We start from the raw sequence: 16,000 nt of genomic DNA on the forward strand, positions 1-16,000 counted from the left end.
GCTCATACGCGCTCATTCGCAGTCATACGCTTATGATTCTGTATACTTTAAGTGTCTTAATTCTTCCTCTCCCGATTGGAATTATATAAAGTTACCTTTGTCTTTTGGGGCCGCACACACATTGATCACTACATTTGCTTCTAATGCACGTCACGAGTGAACAAAACTAACATACCGTATCCTTCTTGCAAGGAAGCCCTCAATCATCCACATATCTATCATTCACATTAACATAAACTCTTCCTCGTATACCTCCAGCGTATACATTAGATTAACATTATCATATCTTCAACGTGCGTCTACCACAAATAATCGAATGATTCGTTCTTGGAAATGTCTTTGGATAAGCCGTATGAAACCAACAATAACGAATTAAGAACGAACAAACTCAGCTCAACTCAAACCAGGAATTGCTTATGCTATTCATAGTACTCAAATTGCACCTGTTAGGTTTCACTTTGGGGAATTCTTTGGACACTCCGTAGACAGCGGCTACAGAAAACGTTGTTCCTCTGCCCGTTTGAAGACGTTAAATATCACAAACGCGACTACACGTTTCTACAATGGCACTACGAAGAACTACTAGCACGGTATTCTTTAGCCTACAGTTTGTAAAATGTTTTTCAGGTTCCCTAGGGTTTAGCCCTTTCCAACCATTCTAACCTTTCCATCGTATAATCAAGTATCTTTCGTAAATTTATAATAGAAAAAAAAAGAATAAAGAACGAATGCTTAAAACATGTAAAGTATTAACAAATATTCTAATAAACCATTCCACTGGAATGGAGCATTTTTCTAGCGAATTTCTACAAATTCCACCTTGCGTACACTCAAGCAACAGCTCCACCGTCGAAGAAATCGAACTCGTTAAAGGTTGTCAGATACTTCTCCCCACCCGATCCATCCGACTCGCCCATCATCATCATCATCGTCATAGTGCCATCTTGGTTCACCGGCCTCCCACCGGTACCAGTATCCACCGGGCCATAGTTGCTTTCCTTTTCGAACGACAGCCCATAGTTTTCCATCAAGTACCGGTTGCCATTGAGCTGGGAGGCCATAGCTTCGGACGCGATCGTACCGGTCGGTGATAGGTACTTCATCAGGCAGTTGGGCATCTCGTTCAGTGCCTCCTCGAACGCGCCCATGCGTTGTTCGTACTGATAAGTAGTATCCGAGGGTACCGCCGATCGACTGAGGTGGGCCAAATTGGATGGCTTCTCGAACGCATCGTCCAACTCTAGCTTGATCGCGTCCTGGCAGACTGTCATGGCTTGCTGCTCGTAGGCCTGCTTGATCGAGGTCGGCTCGGAAAAACGCCGTGCCGTCGAGGTCGCATGCTTTCCGGTCGACTGCGACTCTGTTCGGTGCAACCTCCGCCGTACGGGCGCTTCCGTCAGATTGACGGAATGGTTTTTCACGTGCTTGCGCAAGCTAGACGGATCGGTGTAGCGCTTGGTGCATCCGGGCAGCTGGCAACCGTAGGGTTTCTGCAGATAAAAAAAAATAAGGTAAACAGAGATTCAGCACAACACTGACAAACCAATGGAACCAAAAGGAAAGTCCTTACCGTATCGTAATGCGTTCGCTGGTGCTTCGCCCGGTCCGAGCTGTTGCTGAACGCCTTGATACAGCCGGCATACTGGCAGTTGTACGGACGCTCGCCGGTATGCGAACGTTGATGGATTTTCAGATTTTCCAGCCGAGAGAAAGCCTTCTCGCAGTTCGGGAACTGTGCGGATGATGTGAAAAGAGAGGGTTGTTAAAAACTAAGTTTTGCAAAGAGCCTTTGCCTTTTCGCATCTTGTTTTCCGCGGTGCCGCGGAGTTGATTGTGGAACATATGTGCATCTCCTGACGCAACGTAATTAATTCGCATAAAAACCATAACCCGGACAACGCTGCGAGTAAACACATCACGCGGCCAAGGGAAAAAAACAAACGACAGTTTTTCAGCAGATGTTCCACAACGGACCACCTCGCCGCTCCTGGCAAGGAAATGTACGAAACAAAACAAAACCAGCGCGCGGGGTAACTTACCGGACATTTGTTCGGCTTCTCGCCACTGTGCACTCGCATGTGGATCAGCAGCTTGTAGCGGGCATTGAACGGGCGAATCTGCCGGGGACAGTTCAACCAGGAGCATGCGAACTCGTCGCCCTTCTTCGGTTCCACGTGCTGCTTCTCGATGTGCTTTACGAGCTGCTGCTGATCGGGCAGCTCCATGTTGCAGTCGCTCCAGAGGCAGACGAGCGGCCCGTTCGCGTCTTCCAGCTCCGGATCGAGCCCGGCCTCATCCTGCGGTTCCCGTTTGGCGACGAGAAGCGCTTCCGGCCCGTACTCGCTACCCATCGGTGGGCTTTCCTCCCTCCAGATGTCTTTAAACTCGCGGTTAGGCTTTTCGCTGAGTTGATTCGCATCGTTGTAGTTCTCCGCCGAGTAGCTGTACGCGTCCTGGCCATGCGAGGGAATGGTGAACGAACCGGTGGTTCCGCCAGCGCCGTTAGCGCCGCCACCGTTGTACTGCTCCAGGAAGGAACTGTCGAAGTAATCCATCATTCCGTTGATCGAAGCGTCAACCTCAGGTGCGATCGATTCCTTAACCACCGGACACTGGTTCTCGAACTGCGCCCCAATCGTTCCACCGAAGGCACTTCCGATCGACGGTAGCGGTGTGCCCGGACCACAGACCGCAGACTCCAGCTCGCCGTTGTTGTGCTTCGGTGAACAATCCCCTCCATCCAGGTTCATCATGTTCAACGCGTAGGTATTATCGATCCAAGGATCCCCGGCGAACGGCGACGAGCATGGGGACTGATTCTTCGACTGGCAGTTCGCCTCGTTGTAGTTGTAATAGTCCGTCGATGTGGTGCAGAAGCTGGCCGAACTGAGCACACTGTTGCAGGTATGCGGAGTGGTCACCACCGTCGAGGCCGGTGACATCAGGAAGCTCGACGAGGACTGCAGCTTGGCGATGTACTCCGGGTCGAACTTGAAGAACAGATCACCATCACCCTTGGCACGGTTAGCCAACTGCTTGTAGCCATCTTGCTGCCCAAACGGGCCACCGGAAAACCCGTACACATTCGACGTGAAGCAGTCACGTTGCTGAACGGTGGCACTTTCCATCGTTTGATCGATCTTTCCTCCTGCGCCGTTCGACGTGCCGAAACCCGCCGTACCGTAGCAAATGTCCATCGTTTCGTCACTACCACTAAAGGCGGGATAGTTTTGCTTCACATCGAACGACTTTTGTCCGGCACCGCACAGCTCCATCGTTCCACCCATCGATGGGGTGGTGGGTGTTAACAGGGCCATTTCCGGGAGTCACTTACACCGAGCACAGATCACAAAACCGTACGTCGATCACTCGAGATAATAAAAGGAAACCGTTTCATTCAACTGGGACGGTTCGCATTTGCCCGGAACACTCTTCACGCTTATTTCTTAAACGATATTTTGGTGGAAACAAACTCACAAATTCACAAGTCCTTCAAACAGTTCTCCCACACACCACTCAACGGTCCTTTTCCATGCGAAAATTCAATTGAACCACCCAGGCAGGATTGCTGTACCGTTCTTCAAGGCGCGATCGCACTTGATCGAACACTCCACCGAAGGGATGGAAAACTGGGCCACTCTGCTGGGGGAAAGCACGTCCGCGCCGGTCTAACGTTCGACTGCGTGTGACTCCTCATCTGTGTCGTGCGCAGTCCGCGAAGTCATCCTCGACGACGATCGTGCGCATTTTTCTCTCCTGCCCTCCCTTATGCTCTCTTTCCTAGCGATTTTCCACCGCTGGTTTCCATGTGTGTGTGTGTGTGTGTTTGTATGTGCATGATCGCATCAGTACACAAGGCTCCTGGTAAGCCGGGAGTATCGCGGGAGATGATCTTCCACATCTTGGCAGAGACTCGGTAGCTCGTTTTCCCTCGTGCTTTCCCTGCGTCCCCCCCTTTTAATATCCTCTATCCTGCTTGATCCCGCGACCAAATGTGTCGCACGAAACGGCAACAAACAACAAATTGTACCACCATTCCTCCCGACCCTTCTCCATCCAAAACCAAGCGTGTCATCTCTCGTGTCACGGTATTTTTCTGTTTCCTTTCCTTCTATGTCCCTTTTCTCCCATCCCCTTCCCATCGCGTCGGATCGCTCGAATCGGGAGCGGGAAAAGGATAAAGCTAACGCTGGAAAACCCACTCATGCACGAATACGCAGCACAAAACGAAATGGTGAAAGGTTAGGTTAGGTTAAGTCACTGGGAAAACTACACACGGTCCTCGGGTGGGCATACCGTACCGTACGGAGGCCGGACGAAGGGAGGTTGACTGGTTGTTTGCTTCAAACCAGGATTCGTGCTCCACTGATATGCAGGCTGGAGAGGGAGAATCAGGAAAATTGCGTGGAAAACCCTTTCAACTTCCACCACTTCAGGTCCTCCCTGACAGACAGCGAGTTGTGCTAGGATAATCCTTTGACGTCTCCGAGAAGACGGATGGAAAATATGCCAGTAAGTGAGAAAGAGAGAGTGCCGAGCTAGTTGGGCTTGTTGGAGAAAGGAGAAGAAAGTGACTTAAATTCTAGCCATCCCCCTCCCTGTCCGCCAGAATCCTAGGATCCCCTTTCTCTACACTTGTTTATTATTTTAGCCATCTCGTTCCTTACGAGTCACTTGTCGTGATGAGCTCGATTATTGTGGTATGTCTTGTTTCTCTTCTACGTATTCTTTTCATATATTTATATATATACACATATTTCCCCGAGCTCAAACCATCGCTACCACCCGGTGTGGTCGGTTCGAATGAAAAGGCTTAAGAAAAAAATAAAATAAAGACAGTCTTCCATGCATCGGGGGAGAAAAAACGCAAAGAATTAGTTGCATGTGGGCAAACAAGAAACTCTTAAACTGGGACAATCGTTTTTGTGCCCAACTGATCGGACGGTGGACAGACTTTGCACGGCGCAGGGATGAGGAACCGGTACAGTTAGATGACGAAGGAAAACATTTGTTTTACATGCGTCCTGTTTTGGATAGTTTTGCAGGCACGATTGTTTTCTTTCCCGCGCTCGCAAAACCCGGCGATGGTTTGCAATAAATCTGAGCAAAAGGAGGCAGTGTTAAAAGATTAGTTTGCATAACGTTACAAACTGCTATAGCACTTCTTTATTCGGGCTTTCGCCGATTTCAACGAGCTAGTGTGTAAATGTAAGTGAAAAAATGTCTTAAAACTAAGGTAAAACGATCGATGGATCAAACCACCCTAAAACTGTTCTAGTTTGTTAGCCGTAACGGGGGGGCAGTAGTTAAATGGAAAATATAATTAAAAACACAAAATGCTTCCAGTGTCACAAGTCGGCAACTACATCCATTACCGTGCGAAACCGTCGCGTACCCTTCGGCCCATCCACGCCATCCTGCTGGTCAGTGTCCTGGGTACCGCGGGACCCCAGCTCCGACTCGACGATGATTTTCGATTTCCGGTTCCGCCGCTTCATGCGCTCGAGCACCTCGTACATCTCCTGTAGGGCGGGATTGCGCGCCACCATATCGTTGTAGTTGCGCTGGCTTTCTCTAATACTGTTGCTGCTGCTGCCTCCCGCATCGTTGGTGGCAGCGGGAATGTTAGGACGCCGTCGGCGAAGCGTCACCTTGCCACTCTTGATGTCCGCTATCACCGAGTCTAGACCTAAAACAACAGATTTCGGAAAATTGAAAAGGAAGGTGATTGATCAGACAGGTGGCAGGATTGCGAGATGGTGTAGCAATTGGATTACATTTCGGGTTCTTCGATTTTCGGGCGGAAAACAATCACACCGGGCAAGGGAAGCGAGTCAGAGCCAGCAGAATAGGGAATGATTTTTACATCATTAGTTCTAGTCTTATACTGCATCCTGTACATTTGTTACTCGTTATAATTGGTCCATTTTATATTAAGTAAAAAAGTGAACTATTATGATACGACATGAGGCATGTAGCATTATAGAAAAAAAACTCCAGTAAATTGTTTAATTAATTTCCCTGCCATGTCCAGTTTAAGTGTCTTTGGTCTTACATTTTGTACTACCACGTATTCTAATATAAACCAAAGATTTAGCTCCGTGCGCTGCTTTCTTTTATGAACCCATCATCCTTCAGAACTTTAAGGGAGTTCTGAGTTAGATAAATGGCTGAATGCTTTTTTTTGCAAAGGTTAGAAAGTTAAAATTCGGGATGGTAGTATATTCGTTCAAGCATGAGTATAAGTGTGGGATATTCGAAGATGGGTAAAACTAAGAAAATATCAATGCAGACGGCCTGTCAGAAATTATTCGAGTTTAAGAATCGTTTACCTTTAATTATTAAAACGCTTTTATCATACTCCAACAGTACAGAAATACTTTGAAAAAATAAAAAAACTACTACTGTCTACTACTAAACCATAATGCAATAAAATAAAACAATAATAAATTAACTAACGGTAAGTAAATCAAGAAAATAATTAGTTCAAATCATTCTCACACTTTAGAATCATACAAATTTATCTATTAAAAATTGCAATTAATTGTAATGCCTTGTTTTTGTTTTGCACCGCATTTTTGCTATTGCCATGCTCGCGAGAAGGAAACTCTCACGTTGCTCTGCAAAACAAATAAATTTCAGCAGCCGATACGTCTGGAATGACTTGATCAAGGCGATGCACCGTGACAATAAGCCCATTATTGCATCCTCCAGTGTCACAAATGCATCCTCAATTGAATCTGATTACTATGCGGACTAGATTAGAGAAGCACGAGATAATAAATGAACGTCGGGAGCAGTAGCGAAACTTGGTTCATGCAATGCAAACTGGGATGATAGAAAATGAACACTCCGCATAGCAATACGCCGGTCCGTAACGTAAGGACAACTCCAACATCCACGTTATCGTGCTGTGCACCCGGAGTCCATCAGCACAGTGCAGTTTATGCTCGCGAACTGATACGTTCTTCTATGCCGCTGGGAGAATTGTTTGACACGAAACGAAACATCGAAACAAGAGTCGCGAGTGTCGGACGTTTTAACGGGAACGGTACGATGTGCAACAAGTGTTCTTCTCCGAAGGCGGCAAGCAAGGACAAGCGGAGCCAGGAGCGCGTGCAAATAAACCGCTTTAAAATCTGTGCATCGTCGTGCTCGAATCAGTTACGTGCTACAAAGTTGGAAGCGTTTCTGAACCGAACCGCAGAAGATCCGAGTGTCGAGTGTCTCTTCACGGCGCTTGGTGCCGTACCGTGTCTCATTCGGTTTACTTTTTTTGTTTAATCCTGCAAAGTGGCACCGGTTCACAGGTGGCTTTTGACCTTCCGACTATTACCTCCTGTACGATATATACGATTGCTACCATACTTTCTCCATCGCTATTGGCCTTATTTTACTTTGGAATGGTAAAGAGAAATTTTATTAGTAAAACTTTTCCACCACACCAAAGCGGAAGATACAAAAACATTGTCCGGACGTGACGGGGTTTTTCACCACATACCAAAGCCGGGTCGAACAAGTGGAGGCGGAAAAGCATCAAAACAGCGCCGCCATAATTGATTGGATTTTCCACAACAAATATGATTATGGATCAATTTATAAATGGAATGTGGTTTGCCGGATATCTTGCCAGGGAGACAGTGTATCGGAAGGGAAAACGAACAAAAACGACCGTATGCTTTAAAACGATGCAAGCATATCCATTACCATTTCAAGGGATATCTTGGAGAAGTCCTTTAACAACTTTGTTTCAAGTTGAATGGTATCAAATTGGAAAATGTTACCTATATGCCTATGGAAGGCCAACTTAAAACCAACTTTAATCGGACATTAAAGCCATGCTTCACGAGTGTTTGACATACATATTCTACTCTTCGTTGTTCGTATCGGAAAACAAACCACCTTCCTCCAATGATTCGACATCCGCCTATGAAGAGCATGATTTTCCGGTCTTCTCATTCCACCACGCCAAAGCGGATACAGCGCACGGTCGGGTCGAGCCGGTTGGCATTCTCTGCCATCCATCCTCTTGGCGGCAGATCCTATATTTTCCCGATTGAACACAAACCATCGGATGGTTCATTATCGGGCACGGTGAAGGCATACAATAATAAGGCAACCATCACACACAACAGTGTCAACCAAGGCACACAAACACTGGGACCGTATCACGCTGCGGGAAAAGTAGGGGAAAATTAGGTTTTCGGACGAAACGCATCCAAGGGATGGGATAATGGGCTAGCTGGGGAAAGAGTGCAGCGAGGAAAGTGCGTAACACAGCTTTTCGCGTCCTGTCTCCATGATGAGGCAGTGTTTCGCTCACCAGCGCAGAGGGGAGAAAACAACACACGACCTATGGTGGCCAGGAGGGACAGGAAAGCTTAGCATGCTTGGCAAACGAAAACACCGAGGGAAGTGAAAGCGAACGGAAACTGTGGGGGGGTGCGTATCCCCTTTTTCCGCGAGTCGAACTGGTCGGTCTAGGCAAATGTCCTTCATTTCGTGCGATCGATAGTATGAGACAGAGATAGATATAGGCACCTACCTGTTGCTGCGTGTGGACTATTTACATTCGTTATTGCTACGTGATTTAATTTCTGCTTCGAAATAGCTTCGCTCAACCCAAGCACCTGCTGTTCGGTGCCCGATTCGCCTGCCGGGATTAGATGCTTGCTGTTAGCGAAATTGTTAGCTGGTAGTGGTGGCGGAGGCGGCGGCGGTGGCAGTGGGGGTGGTGGTGGTGGTGGTAGGAGTGCCGGTGCTGGCGCTGCGTGCGATGACAGTGAGGAACCGGCTGGGGTTCGCGGACCGGTGACACTGCAGAGGCTCATCATGGAAACCATGGGATTCTCGCAGTCGAGAACCTCCGGCACCCGGTCTTGGCGAAGCTCCTGGAGCCGGCTGACCCTGAGCTGTTGGCGTAGCGTTTGCACCTCCTCTTCGGCCCGCTCTGCCCGTGCCAGCGCCTCATCCAGCTGCTGCCGGAGCCGCTCTACCTCCAGCTCGAGTCCGACGATCTGATCATTCGTCTTGCGCTCATGTTCCTCACTCATGAGGCTTTTCTGTATGTGTGCGTGTATGTATTGCAGGGCGCCGCCGGGCGCGGGAACATGGAAGGAAGGGAATCGCGATGAGAAACCGCGACGAGGAAAATGTCCCGTTGGACTCGAAGTACTACAACATCGCTAGGAGGCGGATAACTTATGGCACACATTTTTGGAGGCTACTTGCTTGGCGAACTATTTATTCGGCCATCGGTAGGCGAAAGGAATTCGTGCATAATTTCGATGCTGTTCGTCCGGTTAGACGGGTGCACAAGTGATGCCCCAAATTAGCTGACGATCTTAGCGAAAGTTTTGAAGAATCAAAATTTTGCCTCTTGTGCAAAGCGTTAGCACTAATAAAATGTTAAAGCACGCACTTGTTGGCTGTTCGCGATACGTTAATAAATCTACTTGTTACAATCTGTCTTAATTTAAACAGCTCAAAAGTCGTGATATCAAGCCTCGTGAAAACAGATTTTAATTACAATAGTATTAAAAAACAAAGTTAACCATCCACCATCGATTTAAGTAATTTTTTATAGTATAGCATAGAAGTTGTAGTTCTTCAGTTGCGTTCGTATGCAGGTAAAAACCAAATACCGCTTTATACAGATTTCTTTTTATAAAAATATGTTTTTAAAACTTACATATTCGATAAACTGAGCTTCGTAAGTTTTACGCTGCAGCTCAATCTCTGATCGCATCATTTGAATTTCCTCGTTAGTGGTCGTTTTGGCATCCACCGAATCGCGATTCTGCCTCGCCAAATGGTCTCGCTCTCGCTGGACCTGGATGAAGGAGTTTTCGAGCCTGAATGCAGAAGCGTGGAAGAAAAACAGTTTTACTCGAATTTCTAGCTTGCTATGTTGGGTAACCGTACCTCTTGCTGGTGTCGATGGATTCGAGCATATTTCTGGACATTAGTCGCGCCACTTTGTTCAGTTCGACATTTTCATCCCGCAACTTTTTCATCTCTTCCTCTTGTTGTTGTTTCTATGGTAAAAAAGGAGAATAAAATACTGTAGCACATGCTTACTACGTTCACACGTTCCGAGTCATGCTTACACTTTCAAGCAGTTCGGAGATTTTCTCGTTCGCTTCGTACTGCTGCAGCTCGAGATTGTTCAGGTAGGACTTTAGCTTCTCCATCTCGTCGTCCACCTCGACCGCTTTCGCCCCGGAACCCGCTGTTCGCCCCTCGGCCACAGTAGGAACGGGGGACAAAACCGCATTCACTTCGGCCACCGGTTCATCGTCACTTTCGGCACCGTCTACGGTCGATTCGCCACCGAGAGTCGCAGCGGGAATGATTTCGGACAGCTTCCGTCGCAGCCGACGGTTTTTCTCGGTAAAAGCCGCCAGCTCTCGCTTGGAGCCTTCCAGCGTTGCAATCAGCTGGCGCACGTTGTGATTCAGCTGTTCGTTCGCGTGCTCAAGGTGTTCGTTGCGTTTTGTTACTGCAAACAAAAGGGACACTAATCAAAATTTATCTGCCCTGCGTGTCGCACGTTTGTCGCCGCTTACACTTTTCAAAACTCTCTATCAAACGGTTGTGGCTTTCCTTCAGCTGAACGTAGTCGGAAGGCGTGCTGGCACCGGCCGTGGGTTCCGTTTCCGGTGGCGGGGGAGCAAATGAACCGAGCATGCTGCGCGTGAACGACGGTTCATCGTCGTTGATCGAAGCCGAAGCCGAACCGACGTTCGACGACGAGTTGGACGATGAACCACCGCCTCCGGAAATGTACAGGTGGAGCGATGTTTTCCGTCTCGGTATCGGAATGCTGCTCCGTTTTGATGGCGATGTTTGCGAGATGTCCATAGCGCTTCGGGGAAGGGTTGAGATTTTTTATTTATCCTGCTGTGATTCTCTCGGTTAGGAAGCTAGCAGACAGTCTCCTGTCGTGAAAGAAATTAAAGGTAAAACGAAAGGAAACATTAGTGGACCATCTTAATTTATCTATTTAAAAAGGGATGCAGAGTTGCAAAGTTCTAACGCTCATTGTTCCCTTCAAATATTCATCCACAAACTGTCGTATGTCGTAAGATATTTTTTATGTTATTTTAATATTAAAAATAAATATTAGCTGAAATCATCGAGTGAATGAGTTACAAAAAGGCAACCAGTATAAAGAAACATTTTACTACGACCATAGTGACTACATATGTTTTCACATTGAACGAACGTTGAAAAACAATGAGTAACGTTCTGAAACAAAAGTCCATTCTTTGATCTTCTGTTTGGCTGTTTCTGAATCATTTGTTAAATCTACGATTCGATTTGCAATTCCACGAAATAACAATGCAATGTACAAGATGTAGAAAGGCTCATGGCGATAAGATAACTGCTTTTGGGTTGAATCAATTATAAGTTTAGACCAAACAAGCTCGTGTAAGTGATTCGATGCAAGGCAATGTAAATCAACTAAAAAATATTGAGCCAATATTTAATTTTACCAAAAACATTTGGCTGAGAAAACAGTTTATGAGGAAGGTTCCATTTCCAACAAGTAAAAACAACAAAAAATAACCATGAACTTCATCGAAAACAGCTAAAGAAGTTGTTTTGTTTTACTGCATTCCGGAGCAGTCACGACCAAAAACAACCACATGACGCCACGTTCGTCACAGAGCCGGTGAGCCAAGACGCCAGCCAAGACTTCCAACTGGTCAGCTTGAGAAGTGGTGTAGGTTTGTGGCTGTGCAAAGAATACTGTAGCCAACGGGTAATCGTAAACTACTGCTCAATTATTCATTGACCAAATGCGGATTCGACCCACGCAAAACGGCACCGCTTACGGTCTACGTTCGTCAAGACTTTACAGACTTCCGCCGGCTAGTAGTTTTGGCACAAGAGGTGGCACTGCGTGGTCCAACTTCGATGAAGTTATTCTTACAATCAAATGACTCATGTGGAACTGGTAGTCAACACTGGGCGAGCACAGCCTATTGGAGCAAGGCTAACCTGATGGGGAGCGGAAGTAGTATACTGTGCGAAACAAAGCTCAATGTAACCCTTTTCCTTAATCCCGTCAACATGTGTACTTTGTGCAACAACAGACACACAAGTATGAAGCACAAAGAAGAAGTTGTTATTTAAAGATAAGCTGAATTTTGTTTATCTTTGAACGAGATTCCAGATTGTTTCGATATGTTTTTGCACGAGCGGGTTTCACTTGAGTTCTTGTTATGTGCATTATTAATGTGCTCTACAAGTTAACAAATCCATACGTGAAGAAAAGTAGTCCAACGCAGATGGCGAACAAGAGAAAGGACCCGTTTGACCCTTGGGTTGAAGAGTCATTTCAGAAGGGAAAGGTACATGAAAAAGCATACGGGAAAAAATAACAATCGCGAACTGAGGGCTTAAGAAAACGAAAACCGTACACCGAGTGAATGACTTTACCACAAAGGTAGAACTTTCTCCCACTTATAGTCAGAAACGTATGCATGAAACAATGCATCAACGATGGTTGGATTCCCATATCGTGGAGCATGTTAAACATCTTATCAGTTTGGTTCGCGAGATGTAATCATTAAAACAATAATATTTGTTGCAATTTCATGTATAACTCGCCATCCAACATTGTAGTTACCAATGTTTTTGCTTTCCGGGTCGTTGCGTTAGCACTTTAAAACACAGGTGGTTGCAGCACCAACAAGCTAATCCACTCCACTAATATGCTCGAAATCTATCAATATCACTACTAATATGTTTGCTTTAAAAACGGTTTCTAGACGACATTACCTTACTGGACACAGTATTTAACTTAAAACAACTTGATTCCTACATCCAGATCGATACACTTTTAAAGGGCTAAGCAAAACAGGTGTGATTTGGAAGTCTTCTGTAAACAAAGCCCAAATCCGTACTGTAAGCTTGGCCAATGATGAAGAAAACTCGATAAATCACTTGCACTAGAGCACAGATACGAAACGACACAAAACACTAGACCTTAAGACAGCGGATTTACTAACGTTGAAATCTTATTCTGTTTGCATTTTATTTGCAAATGCACAATGAACATTGCACTGCGCTGCTTAAGCTTCTTGCGTGGTATGCGCCATCCACGTCTATACTGGAGGCAATAAAAATACAAAACAAAAATGACAACAAAGTGACAGTGTGAGAAAGGGCCAGCAATGGTTCTCTGAACTGTTGACCAAAATTACCAAATTGTTTGTAACTTTTTAAAACTGGAACCTATCTTTACATGTGACCCCTCAAATGAAAAGTCTTTTCAGGACACACAACTTGTGAAACAAAAGATCTTTCTGTCTTTTTTAGTTTTTGAGAAAACTAATTGTTTGGAAAAGAGACAGCACTCTACCGGGAACAAGGTTGATAAACCTCGAATACTGAAACGCAAAAATTTTCCGAATTGTCAATAACTATTGATTCTTTCAACCGATTTTCACAATTGTCCCCTTAAATGAAAGGTCTTTTCAAGACGCGTAACTTTGTTGAAGCTAAATTTTACCATAGTTTCTTGTTTTTTATAAAAAAAACCACAGATAGGTGAGCTAGTGGCGGGTCATGCAAACCTGAACCTGTGAATAAAACAGCTCTCATGGGGTCATGATGCCTCAGCGGCCTAAAGAGTTGAATGTCTGAAATACGTTAGATGTATTGTAATATCCTTCAAAATGGACACAAAGTACCAATTTTCTTATCTATTGCTGCAATCTAGCTTCAAAAACATCACATTAGCCATTATAGCCCGAGTTGGTTTTTGTAAAATTGTTATCATAGCATCAAACATGTTCATTCCGCGATAAAGCTCCCGGCGGAGAAGTGCGAAAAAAACATTAAAAGGACTTGCTTCAGTGTTTCAGTGACCACGACGAATTCAGTTTGAATGACAACGCTGTCATATTTGATCTTGAAGCAAAATAAATGCCTTATTCTGAATATTTCTCAAAATGGGCTGGAGTGTTCGTGTTGTTTGAATATAATTAGAAGAATAATGTCAAATATGCTCATATTCTTACGTAAATCATTCAATGAGTTAAACAAATCATATGAAAAATTCGCAAGTATTGGGATTCGGATTCGGAGATCCGGATCTCCAAATGGATTTGAATCGAAAGATTGGAATACCAACCGGGAATCGATTTTCCCAACACTATAGTCATTTACCGATTCATTACCGTTTAGCTCACGAGATCTCTGGTACGTGTCTTCGCTAGCATGATGTTTTTAGCGCCCTCTATTTATATTTTGTGTAGGCTTTTTGAATAATTCGTTTCTTCATACGAAAACGATTGCATTCCATCAAACCTAAAGAAAATTAGCAAGACATCAATTCAGTATTGTTATTTGCTTAAAAACAGGTATGAAAATCTGTATGCATTGTGTATCCCAAGACTTTGACAATTCGAAAAAGTCACACTCTCATACCTAACACAAGTTTTTGATAACTAGCAAGTAAAGCAAGGGACAAGATAAAGCAAGCTTTAATGAATTTGATTATTATAACACAACTGCGGATTCAATATGCATTACATAACCTCAAGTGCGCAAGACGTGTATGCAAAGTCGAACGAAACATTAGGCAAACGTCGCACTCGCACGCTCTTGAAACGGCTCGACGGTAACTTCAACGATGGCAAGTACGATGAACTGCATGTGAATTAGGCTGCCCCATTTTGTCATCCACGTTATGGAGCTCAACCATTTGTTGCTCTGATTTAGTATCGACCATATCGGCTGCAATGTTAGCAAATTTAAACTTGTCTTAAACTACCGTCACTCCAATTTAATAGTGCGTATAACCGACATGGAACTTCGTGCAAGACATATTGGTCTGAAGGAAAGTAAAACTCTTGCTCGTAACCTAGTTGGAGCTTTCAAATATTGCAATGAAAAATGAGACTGATCCCCCGACATGCGTATTGGGAACCGTGCTCAAATTCTCTCACGAAATCATCATGTTTTTGAATGAAACCATTTTCTGCAGTTTGTTTCCGAATGACTGACAGACGAGTTATGAACCGTTTGGAAATCGTTTTATGATCGAATGGTAGACATAAAGCATTGATTATATTTTTCTTTTTTTGAACTAGAGAAACAAGTAGCAGTTGGGCCACTATATTTTCAGTTTCATTCCCATGTTGCAACATTTAAAGAGCGTGCAAGTGCACATAAAAGTTACGGAGCAAAGCTGAAACGATTGATGTCTACTTCTGGGCAGAAGTCGGAGAAACCGGTGGCATTTCGGTGGGATAAGGTTGTGGGGCAACTTCTCATCGGTTGCCCCCGCTTTCTTTCCATTTCAGGGAGCCCTTACGCGCTCACTTTCTTTTCCGGCCCTTTCGGTGAATGTTATTTTTTTCTTTTGTACCCGGCTGCTTTCCGTTTCGATAGTGGGTGTGTGTACTGAAAAAGAACGAAACAGGTAAAAACACGATTTATTTAGGCGGGAAAGATATCAAATTGATGAGTAATAATTTCCAATCTTAGTGATCACTTCGTGCATTTTTTTAATTCAGGACCATTTTGCAGTCTACTGGTAACTGCTTCCATAAAAATTGAAAAGATAGAGGTTCAAAAATAGTTATTTACAAAAAAATATGGATTAAATTTGAGTTAAAAAACAACATTACACAGTGAAAGCAGGAAGAAGATGATTAACACTAAACAAATGAAAAGAATAGAAATTTTGGAGCTGTACTCACACGAAAATAACACTAAACTCGAACAGAAAAAAACACTAAACCCCTGAATGAACTTGATTTTAAACCAGCGAAGATAATTTAAAATGTAGTGAACATTTCAAGAATCGTGCAGGTCATATAAAAGCTTTGAATAGGTAAAAAACTGGAAAAGCTACTTTAAACTATAATGAACTTTACTATAGTTACATTTAAATTTTACAAATATAACAAATTTTCAAATCTAATGGAGCATTCGACAGGAAAGCGAATGTTCCACTTTTTGCTAATTTGCCAATTTATAA

General features: G+C 44.6%; 2 protein-coding genes across 2 annotated transcripts; both read right to left on the minus strand.

The window, feature by feature from the left end:
- Nucleotides 1-830: 830 nt before the first annotated feature.
- LOC131259072 (uncharacterized) lies at nt 831-3,317 on the minus strand. The gene is made up of 3 exons (XM_058260494.1): nt 2,040-3,317; nt 1,571-1,732; nt 831-1,490 (listed from the first exon to the last, which is right to left on the minus strand). The coding sequence occupies exons 1-3, from the start codon at nt 3,315-3,317 to the stop codon at nt 831-833; spliced, it is 2,100 nt and encodes a 699-aa protein (XP_058116477.1).
- A 1,814-nt stretch (nt 3,318-5,131) lies between these two features.
- On the minus strand, nt 5,132-13,081 carry LOC131272468 (shootin-1-like). The gene is made up of 7 exons (XM_058274209.1): nt 12,790-13,081; nt 10,569-10,940; nt 10,110-10,501; nt 9,925-10,037; nt 9,692-9,854; nt 8,546-9,062; nt 5,132-5,689 (listed from the first exon to the last, which is right to left on the minus strand). The coding sequence occupies exons 2-7, from the start codon at nt 10,861-10,863 to the stop codon at nt 5,349-5,351; spliced, it is 1,821 nt and encodes a 606-aa protein (XP_058130192.1). The 5' UTR covers nt 10,864-10,940; nt 12,790-13,081; the 3' UTR covers nt 5,132-5,348.
- Between the last annotated feature and the right edge of the window lie 2,919 nt (nt 13,082-16,000).

Source organism: Anopheles coustani, chromosome 3, assembly GCF_943734705.1.
Source record: "Anopheles coustani chromosome 3, idAnoCousDA_361_x.2, whole genome shotgun sequence".
In the NCBI taxonomy this organism is placed as follows: Eukaryota; Metazoa; Arthropoda; class Insecta; order Diptera; family Culicidae; genus Anopheles; species Anopheles coustani.

Excerpts from the sequence above, each read along its gene's own strand:
- LOC131259072 (XM_058260494.1), bottom strand. The coding sequence starts at position 3,317 with ATGGCCCTGTTAACACCCACCACCCCATCGATGGGTGGAACGATGGAG. Across the intron at positions 1,733-2,039 it reads AGAAGCCGAACAAATGTCCG|TTCCCGAACTGCGAGAAGGC; the intron begins GTAAGTTACCCC and ends TCATCCGCACAG. Across the intron at positions 1,491-1,570 it reads AGCGAACGCATTACGATACG|AAACCCTACGGTTGCCAGCT; the intron begins GTAAGGACTTTC and ends TTTTATCTGCAG.
- LOC131272468 (XM_058274209.1), bottom strand. The coding sequence starts at position 10,863 with ATGGACATCTCGCAAACATCGCCATCAAAACGGAGCAGCATTCCGATA. Across the intron at positions 10,502-10,568 it reads GATAGAGAGTTTTGAAAAGT|TAACAAAACGCAACGAACAC; the intron begins GTAAGCGGCGAC and ends TTTTGTTTGCAG. Across the intron at positions 5,690-8,545 it reads TAGTCCACACGCAGCAACAG|GTCTAGACTCGGTGATAGCG; the intron begins GTAGGTGCCTAT and ends CTGTTGTTTTAG.